The 10,835-nt window shown below is 39.9% G+C and overlaps 1 protein-coding gene across 1 annotated transcript; it reads right to left on the bottom strand.

Moving 5' to 3' along the window:
• Positions 1–1,834: 1,834 nt before the first annotated feature.
• On the bottom strand, positions 1,835–2,659 carry LOC139870182 (uncharacterized). The gene has a single exon (XM_071858023.1). It carries the CDS (start codon positions 2,657–2,659, stop codon positions 1,835–1,837), a length of 825 nt encoding a protein of 274 aa, XP_071714124.1.
• Between the last annotated feature and the right edge of the window lie 8,176 nt (positions 2,660–10,835).

The following is a 10,835-nucleotide window of genomic DNA, read 5'->3' as shown; positions in this document are numbered from 1 at the left end:
TTTTTTTGTTGCCAAATTAAAAGGACATTGCCATGAAATATCCACCCATGACACCTTTCTCATATCGTTTGGGGGTAAAGGTGAGGGGGTTTTACTTGGTCGTACCCTTGGATCGGTTTCAAGGTTTCAAGGGGTAAAGGGACTGGGTTTATCGCTGCATCGGCATAGTCGAAACGGGAGATGATCGCAACGGGTGGTTAAGTCCCCTCGGGTGATCCCAATCGCTGTTCAAAAAAAGAAAAAAGGACATTGTTATAGATTGATTTTTTTTAATGTTTTTTTGTTGTTACTCGGTAAAGAACAATACTCAACAGTTTGTCGTTTTGAAGGCAACTTTAGAATTACATAACCATTCCTCATTTCAAATCCTTAAATCTTGAAGTATCACATTTAACACACAAACAAAATATGTAATCTATTGTAATGGCAACTGAGAAAATTACCAAAATACAAGAAGGAATAAAAAAAAACTCAAAAAATGTATATTAATTCGAGAAGCAATTGATCATAAAACTCCAACTCGGGATCAACTTTGGATTCCTCTATCACAAGTTTCTTCTTCTTTGATCTGTCATCATATAGTAATTTCCTTTTTGAATCCGATTTCGAATCACGTTTACCTGCATGTGTACATACATATCAATATCAATCATCATAAACAGAAACAATATATATGTCAACTCATAACAGCTAAACACCAAGGTTTTGAGTCTGGTTATCGAAATGAAAAATATAACCGAGATCAGATCATTTAAAGTTTTGATCTTTACCTTTGCATCCTGATTCGAAGCCAAGAACAAAGAATTTTCCTTTTTCGACCTTTACAACCATTGGAGTTTGACTAGCGGGTTGACCTGGAGCGTTTAAATTACGGTTATCTTTTTGTTGATTAACCGAACGAACCCTTTGTGGAATTGAATCTAATCCCATTAACTTTGCGACAACTCCTGGATTGCCAGCTGTATAACGAAGCTCTGTTGATTCTGCGATGCGGTGGTGTGTGGTACGACTACGAAAACATGGCAAGCGGTAAATTAGTCTTGAAAGGCAGCAACTAGAGGCGCATTTGAAATCGGTTAGTTGTGTATCAGAGGATTGTGATTGAAAGAATTTCATGGTGTTTTTGAATTTTGATGATGATAAGTTGATAACAGATAGAATGAGAGTTGGAATGAAAAATTCAAATTCTTGTTAAATTTAAAATGAAATCAAAAGGGGATAAAATAAAAAAGAAAGTTAAAGGAAAGAAAGAAAGAGAGGGGTAGGCGGGATATGCATTCAAATATTGAGGGAAAACTATTTCAAATGAAGATAGTACGTAGTAGTAGTTTAGAACAAGTAGCACATTTATATTTTATATTTATATTTATTTCATAATAAAAATAATAAAAGGAATTATCAGTATAATGCTCATCTTTTCTCCCTTTTTTAACTCATACCCCATAAAAAAAAGTTTACAATTTGCCCGCGCAAGGGCGCAAGAGGCACTTTGCGTCTTTGCCGCCCCGGGAAGCAAGGTCGCAAGAGGCACCTTGCGTCCTTGCGTTCATCATGAAGCAATGTCGCAAACATGCACATTGCGCCTTGCATGGGCAAATTGTCAACTTTTTTATGGGTTCTAAGTCAAAAAGGAAGAAAAAACGGGCACCTTTGTTTTTTTTTTTTTTTTTTTTTTTTTTTTTTTTTTTTTTTGAAAAACAAGATAATTTCATATAAATTACTAAACAAAGTATACAACGAGACTCTCAACTAAGAAATGATAGTTGAGATGCGAAGACCACGAAAAATACAAAGAAATAGGGTGCAAAGGTTGCAACCCAAACGAAACTACTATCTAGATGTCTAAGTACATAGAATGATTAGAGAGCCAATTTAGCCACTCGATCTTTATCCCTTTGATCCTAGATGATATCCATTCGAACGATTTCACTTGAATTTCATTTAGCAAAACCGGGGCGCTCAAAGTTTTGTTTTGAAAGACCATCGAATTCCGAATTTTCCGTAGGTAATATGAGCACACCCATTCCACACCTTGCCAAACTTTTTTCCCGAGAGAAGACATAATGAGTGGTGACTTTCCAAGAAGAGTGTCATCAACGTTTATGAGGACACAATTCCCAAAATTCCACCATTTGTAGATTCGAACCCAAATCTCCGAAGAAAGCTTGCAATTAACCAAAGAATGATCCACCGTTTCAAGATCGCCATCGCAGATCGGGCATCGAACGCTATGGAGATCAATGCCTCTTTTGTCAAGCTCGGTTCGAACCGGCAACCTTTTTTTTAAAGCTCTCCATACGAATATTTCAAGCTTTTTAGGTACAAGATTGTTCCTCAAAGTTTTTTGTGTAGAAGAGTTGTTATTTTTCAAAATACGCTCATCGAGAAGAGAAGATAACCTTTTAACCGAAAACACACCATCATTTGCAAGAACCCACTTCCATGACTCTTGACTGTTGAAATCGAAGTCAATACCCATTAATATATTAATAACCTCTTGAAGCTCGCTTGCTGTCCTGCCCGTCGGAACCCGAACCCAATCCCAAAGAAAGAGAACTCGCTCGTTTTCTGCTGAATGAGATACACATTGCTGACCCGATTGTCCCTGTTGACCCATAATTCCCTGTACATCTGAATGTAACATCCCGCCTTTTTCCATTTACTTTTCCGTTATACTAATATAAAGTCCGTTATATGTTTATAACATCTCCCGTTGATACGCGTTTTAAATTATCTCGTTTAGGTAATTCCCGCACCCGAACGAAAGTTGAGGGACTAAACTTGACAAGGGATCAAACCCTTGACTAGGTCAAAGGGTCAACCCCTTTCACCCATTCATTTTCATTTCCATCTCTCTCTTTCTCTCTAGCAAGAACACACACACCCAAAACCAAATTCATTCAATCATCATCTAAATCCGATCTAGGAGGCTTACAACAAAATAAATTACATATTCGTGATCCTCTCTCCATCCTCTTCATTTTGGTACCAACTTCATCTCATTTGGGTAACTTTCTAAAATCACTAGATTTTGTGTTCTTGATGTTTTTAACTTATAAAAGTGTTAATTAGTGTCTATGGCTCAAGTCTAACATGAATATATGATTTATATGCTCGATCTCGTTGTTTTAGTGTAACTAGCATGAACTTAAATTTTGGTGTGTTGTTCTTGAATTTTGGATGATCATATGTTGTTAGATGTTGAAAGTTGATGTTTTAATTGTGTTACTAGCATCACTAGCTTCAATTTGATGTGTAGGTTGCCTTAGAAAACTTCATGAACTTGATTATTGATTTTTGGTGGAATTGAGTTAGGGTTTGAAGAACTTGAAGTGGTTATTTGATGCGTTGATTGCCATGAATTGTTGTAAGTAAGTTGTTAGTTGTATTGTATGCTCCATTACCTACAAAATGGCATGTCACATGTATGCATTGAATGCCCAAATCATTAAATGTGCATTGGTGAGTTTGAAGCATTAATGTGGGCATTGAATGATCACTTGGTTGGAAAACTCGGTTGTTACAAATGAGGTTTTTGATTGTTAAATTGTGTTTAGTTGCATTCTATGTCAAAAGAGCTTTCCAACGATATAAGGTGCGAGTCCTAAGTGTTTGTGGTTTGCGTTTTATGCTCATTTGAAGTTTGGATCAAGTTGGACAAGTGAAACAGACCAGGCACCAGCACCCGCCTATTGTCGCGGCGCGACAGAAGGGTGCCGCGGCGCGGCATAAGCCGTGCCCAGCTTCTGTCTCCGGTGTCCATTTTATGGAAAATGTTTGGCATACTACGGACCTCCGATTCACATGAAACTTGTTCTAACATGCTCATATATGATTAAAAACCTCAGAAAAATAGTTCGGGACCCGACCCGAACGTGTTGACTTTCGTTGACTTTGACCGACCAAAGTTTGACTTTTTGTCAAACTTAACCAAATGATTATGCAACCTTCCTAACTTGTTTATATACTTGTATCTTGCATGAAACTTGACAATTTGATTTCACATGCTAAATAATCGAGTCGTAACGAGCCATAGGACTAATTGAACATCTTTGACCTATCGTGTTTACCGTTATTGATACAAACCTATTGTTTAGGTCAAGACTAGCATTGTTCTTTGCACACGTTTACTTGTCGAAGTACTTTACCACTCGTGCATTCAAGGTGAGATCATAGTCCCACTTTTACTCTTTTTGAACTTACATTTGGGATGAGAAAACATAAACATTTCTTTACTAAGTGAACACAAGTACAGGAAAACAAACATTCTACATACGAGTTTAGAACAAAATCCTCAATTCGATTATCATTAGTTACACTTGCCGGGTGTAAGCGAGAACTTATGTTGTATGGATCCATATGGGTTTGACAAACCCTCATTCAAACGGTTCGCTACCGTTTACGAATGAAATATATTTTCGAGAAACAGTGTATGTTCTAGCACTAAGTGATGGGGTTCAATGGAAGGAAACGTTAAGCATTGATAATTGGGTGCTCGTGAAACAAACTTTTGGAATGTATTACTATTATTTCATTGATGCAAATCTTGTGGTTCACTTGTACTTACTTACTTAAACCTATGATTTCACCAACGTTTTCGTTGACAGATTTCTATGTTTTTCTCAGGTCCTTGAACGATACATGATACATGCTTCCGCTCATTATTTGATACTTGCATTGGATGTCGAGTATATGTGCATTTCATGGAGCGTCTTTTGACTTTACTTTAAACCGTGTCGCCTAGATTCCATTCGTATTATAACGTTGTGACTTAACTATTGGTTGAACAATTCTTGTAAACTTTGGGAACAATCTTTATTTTGAAATGAAGGCGACATATTTTGGTCAAACTTTGTCTTAAAGACTTATGACCACGTAACGGGACCTAAGTAGACGGCGCCGTCAAACATGATTTGGTCGGGTCGCTACAGATGGTATCAGAGCGTTGGTTGTAGGGATTTAGAGTTCATTAGTGTCAACCCCGAGTCATAGGGTACATTGGTGAGTCTAGACTACAACCGGCATATAGACTTGAAGTAGGAATTACTTGACTACTTGTGCATTTATACTCGAACGCTTCTACTCATATCTACTCTTAGTTCATCTTAATCTCACGTTGTTTAATTTGATTGACGCGCCACCTTGACTATATGAAATGATGTCGAATGCACATACGAATCAGGGTAATATAATTTCCGGGATTATATTACGGTGACTCATATGAACGTTCCGACATTATGACATAAAGAATTTAAGGCGAGTCGAGGAAAAACTTCTCTTTATCTTTATTCTATATCACGGTTAGTATTATTGAGAATACTAATCAATGATATTCTTGTGTCTTGAAGGAACAATGGCTCCTCGTCGTGTACGCCGCAATGAAACTCCCGAACAAGCTCTCGAACGGATGATAGCTACCGCCGTAGATGCGGCCATGGCCGGTCACTCATCCAACAACAATAATAATAACAACCACAACAACAACAACAACAACAACAATGGAGCCGGAAACTCAAACGAGGTATGCTCCTATAAAGCTTTCATGGGGTGCAAACCTCACACTTTTGATGGAACCGGGGGACCGGTCGTGCTCACCCGATGGTTTGAGCAAACGGAAGCCGTCTTTAGCATAAGCGGTTGTCGGGACCAAGACAAGGTCAAATACTCCACTCACACTTTCTCCGGAATTGCTCTAACATGGTGGAACACCTATGTTCAATCGGTGGGTACCGATGAAGCTCATGCCCTCTCTTGGGCCGATCTAAAGGAAAAGATGATTGTTGAATATTTTCCGCGCGAAGAAACCCGAAAGCTTGAGGAAGAACTAAGAGCTTTGAAAGCGGTCGGAAACGATCTTAAAGCTTATAATCAACGCTTCGCCGAACTATCCTTGATGTGTCCTAATCTTGTTAACCCCGAATCTCAAAGGATTGAGCTCTACATGCTCGGTCTTCCAAAAAGCATCAAACAAGGGGTGATGTCATCCAAACCCACTACTCATCAAGCCGCTATGAACATGGCTCGCCAACTAATTGAAACGGTTGACGAAATCGTAGTTCCGGCACCTAAGGCCGAGGATAAATCGGGCGGCAACAAAAGAAAGTGGGAACCCTCCCAATCAAGCAACAACAACTTTGCCAAGAAATCTTTCACTTTCGACGGCAAGAAGGGTTATGCCGGGAACCTACCTCTTTGCAACAAATGCAACAAACATCACTTTGGTGAATGTGGCAAGTTAATTTTCCACCGGTGCCAAGGAGTTGGTCATAAGGCCAACGATTGTAAAAGTGCCACTCCCGTTGCTCGAAAGTGGCCCAATGTACCAAAGACGGGCACTTGTTACGAATGTGGTCAAACAGGTCATTATAGAAATGCATGCCCAAAGAAGAAAGATAACCCCCACACGCGCGGTCGAGCTTTCAACATCAACACCGAGGAAGCCCGGGATGACACTGAACTAGTCACGGGTACGTTCCTTCTCAACAATTCTTATGTCTCTTGCTTATTCGATTCAGGTGCCGATAAATGCTTTGTATCCAAGACTTTGACTCATTCTTTTAGCACTCCACCTCTTCCATTAGATACCACTTATACCATTGAAGTGGCTAACGGGAAACTATTAAGTGCCGACACGTATTACCGGGGGTGTACGATAAACATTTTGGGTAAGGAATTTGAAATTGATTTGATACCCATGGAACTAGGAAGCTTTGATGTAATAATCGGTATGAATTGGTTAGTCAAAACGAAATCTAACATTCTTTGTGATCTTAACGCAATCCGAATTCCTATCGAGAATGGTGAACCTTTGATTGTTTATGGCGATAAGAGTTGCACCAGACTCAACCTCGTTTCGTGCCTTAAAGTTAGAAAACTGCTCCGTAAGGGTTGTTTTGCGATCCTTGCCCACGTTAAGAAAGTCGAGTCCGATGATAAGCATATCGATGATGTGCCAATTGTTAGTGACTATTCCGATGTATTTCCCGATGAATTGCCGGGTCTTCCGCCTCATCGACCGGTTGAATTCCAAATCGATCTTATTCCGGGAGCCGCACCCGTAGCACGTGCACCATATAGACTCGCTCCATCCGAAATGCAAGAATTGCAAAGTCAAATCCAAGAACTACTTGATCGTGGTTTTATCCAACCTAGCCATCACCTTGGGGCGCTCCGATTTTGTTTGTTAAAAAGAAAGACGGATCCCTACGAATGTGCATTGATTATCGTGAACTAAATAAATTGACGGTTAAGAACCGATATCCTCTTCCTCGCATCGATGACCTCTTTGATCAACTACAAGGGTCTTGTGTATATTCGAAAATCGATCTCCGCTCGGGTTATCATCAATTGAGGGTTAAGGGGGAAGATGTCTCCAAAACCGCTTTCCGAACTCGTTATGGTAGTTATAAATTCCTTGTCATGCCATTTGGTCTCACTAACGCACCGGCGGTGTTCATGGATCTTATGAACCGCGTGTGCAAACCGTATCTCGATAAATTCGTTATTGTGTTCATCGATGACATATTGATTTATTCTAAAAATGAAGAAGAGCACGAACAACATCTCCGACTTGTGCTTGAACTTTTAAGACAAGAACAACTCTATGCCAAATTCTCCAAGTGTGAATTTTGGTTAAAGGAAGTTCAATTTCTTGGTCATGTTGTAAGTGACCAAGGTATTAAAGTCGATCCAACGAAAATCGAAGCCATTAGCAAATGGGAGACTCCTACCACTCCTACTCACATTCGTCAATTTTTGGGTCTCGCCGGGTACTATCGTAGATTCATCGAAAATTTCTCTTTGGTTGCACGTCCTCTAACCGCATTGACTCACAAGGGAAAGAAATTCATTTGGGCGACCGAACATGAATCCGCATTCCAAATCTTGAAAACGAAGCTAACCACCGCTCCTATCTTGTCACTTCCCGAAGGCAATGATGACTTTGTTGTATATTGCGATGCCTCAAAACATGGTTTTGGGTGTGTATTGATGCAACGAACGAAAGTCATTGCTTATGCTTCTCGACAACTCAAAATTCATGAACGAAACTATACGACACATGATCTCGAACTCGGAGCCGTTGTCTTTGCACTTAAAATGTGGAGACACTATCTTTATGGAACCAAGAGTACTATCTTCACCGATCACAAAAGCCTTCAACACATTTTCGATCAAAAACAACTAAACATGAGACAACGAAGGTGGATTGAAACCTTAAACGATTACGATTGCGAGCTTCGTTACCATCCCGGGAAGGCAAATGTAGTAGCCGATGCCTTAAGTCGAAAAGAAAGAGCGGTGCCTCTCCGTGTCCGAGCTTTAAACATCACCATTCACACCAACCTTAATAACCAAATTCGGGTAGCCCAAGATGAGGCTCTCAAGGATGAAAACATCTCTCTCGAACACTTGAACGTCCTCACCTCTCGATTCGAAGTTAAAGAAACCGGACTCCGATATTTCGCCGGAAGAATTTGGGTGCCTAGTTATGGGGATCTACGAAGCCTTATTTTAGATGAAGCCCATAAGTCACGATACTCGATTCACCCCGGTGCCAATAAGATGTACCACGACCTTAAACAACTATATTGGTGGCCGAACATCAAAAGGGACGTAGCTACTTATGTTTCCAAGTGTTTGACATGTTCCAAAGTCAAAGCCGAACACCAAAGACCGTCCGGACTACTTCGACAACCCGAGATCCCGCAATGGAAGTGGGAAAGGATAACGATGGATTTTATCACCAAGCTACCAAAAACGACGGGCGGTTATGATACCATTTGGGTTATTGTTGACCGTCTCACCAAATCCGCACACTTCCTTGCCATGAAAGAAACGGACAAAATGGAGAAACTTGCACAACTTTACATTAAGGAGATCGTAGCCCGACACGGTGTACCTTTATCGATTATCTCCGACCGAGATGGCCGTTTCGTTTCTAGATTTTGGCGTACATTGCAAGAAGCGTTGGGAACGCGTTTAGACATGAGCACCGCATATCATCCTCAAACCGATGGACAAAGTGAACGTACAATTCAAACCTTAGAGGACATGTTACGAGCTTGCGTGATTGATTTCGGAAAAGCTTGGGACAAGCACTTACCTCTCGCCGAGTTCTCTTACAACAATAGTTATCACGCGAGTATTAAAGCCGCACCTTTTGAAGCGCTATATGGCCGCAAATGTCGTTCACCTCTTTGTTGGGCCGAAGTAGGCGACGTACAAATCACCGGACCCGAACTCATTCACGAAACCACCGAGAAAATCATTCAAATCCGAGATAGGCTTAGGACGGCCCGAAGTCGTCAAAAGAGCTATACCGACAAATGACGCAACGATCTTGAATTTCAAGTCGGTGACCGAGTAATGTTAAAAGTCGCACCTTGGAAGGGTGTAATCCGTTTTGGGAAACGCGGGAAGCTAAATCCGCGGTATATTGGTCCTTTCGAAATCTTGGAGCGTATTGGAACCGTTGCTTATCGTTTAGATCTTCCGCCTCAATTGAACTCCGTTCATCCCACCTTCCATGTATCTAACTTGAAAAAGTGTCTTGCCGAACCCGATATCGTCATCCCTCTCGAAGAACTTACTATTGATGACAAATTTCATTTTGTGGAGGAACCGGTTGAAATTGTGGACAACTCCGTTAAGACATTGAAACAAAGCCGAATTCCGATTGTTAAAGTCCGTTGGAACGCCAAAAGGGGACCCGAGTTTACTTGGGAAAGACAAGATCAAATGCAAAGGAAGTATCCTCATCTATTCGTGAATTCGGAAACGCAAGATCTCGAGGAAGAAACAACGACTACTACGCCTACTTAAATTTCGGGACGAAATTTCTTTTAAGGAGTAGGTAATGTAACATCCCGCCTTTTTCCATTTACTTTTCCGTTATACTAATATAAAGTCCGTTATATGTTTATAACATCTCCCGTTGATACGCGTTTTAAATTATCTCGTTTAGGTAATTCCCGCACCAAAACGAAAGTTGAGGGACTAAACTTGACAAGGGATCAAACCCTTGACTAGGTCAAAGGGTCAACCCCTTTCACCCATTCATTTTCATTTCCATCTCTCTCTTTCTCTCTAGCAAGAACACACACACCCAAAACCAAATTCATTCAATCATCATCTAAATCCGATCTAGGAGGCTTACAACAAAATAAATTACATATTCGTGATCCTCTCTCCATCCTCTTCATTTTGGTACCAACTTCATCTCATTTGGGTAACTTTCTAAAATCACTAGATTTTGTGTTCTTGATGTTTTTAACTTATAAAAGTGTTAATTAGTGTCTATGGCTCAAGTCTAACATGAATATATGATTTATATGCTCGATCTCGTTGTTTTAGTGTAACTAGCATGAACTTAAATTTTGGTGTGTTGTTCTTGAATTTTGGATGATCATATGTTGTTAGATGTTGAAAGTTGATGTTTTAATTGTGTTACTAGCATCACTAGCTTCAATTTGATGTGTAGGTTGCCTTAGAAAACTTCATGAACTTGATTATTGATTTTTGGTGGAATTGAGTTAGGGTTTGAAGAACTTGAAGTGGTTATTTGATGCGTTGATTGCCATGAATTGTTGTAAGTAAGTTGTTAGTTGTATTGTATGCTCCATTACCTACAAAATGGCATGTCACATGTATGCATTGAATGCCCAAATCATTAAATGTGCATTGGTGAGTTTGAAGCATTAATGTGGGCATTGAATGATCACTTGGTTGGAAAACTCGGTTGTTACAAATGAGGTTTTTGATTGTTAAATTGTGTTTAGTTGCATTCTATGTCAAAAGAGCTTTCCAACGATATAAGGTGCGAGTCCTAAGTGTTT

This window comes from Rutidosis leptorrhynchoides, chromosome 10 (genome assembly GCF_046630445.1).
Source record: "Rutidosis leptorrhynchoides isolate AG116_Rl617_1_P2 chromosome 10, CSIRO_AGI_Rlap_v1, whole genome shotgun sequence".
In the NCBI taxonomy this organism is placed as follows: domain Eukaryota; kingdom Viridiplantae; phylum Streptophyta; class Magnoliopsida; order Asterales; family Asteraceae; genus Rutidosis; species Rutidosis leptorrhynchoides.
This window is presented reverse-complemented; position numbering and strand designations above follow the sequence as displayed.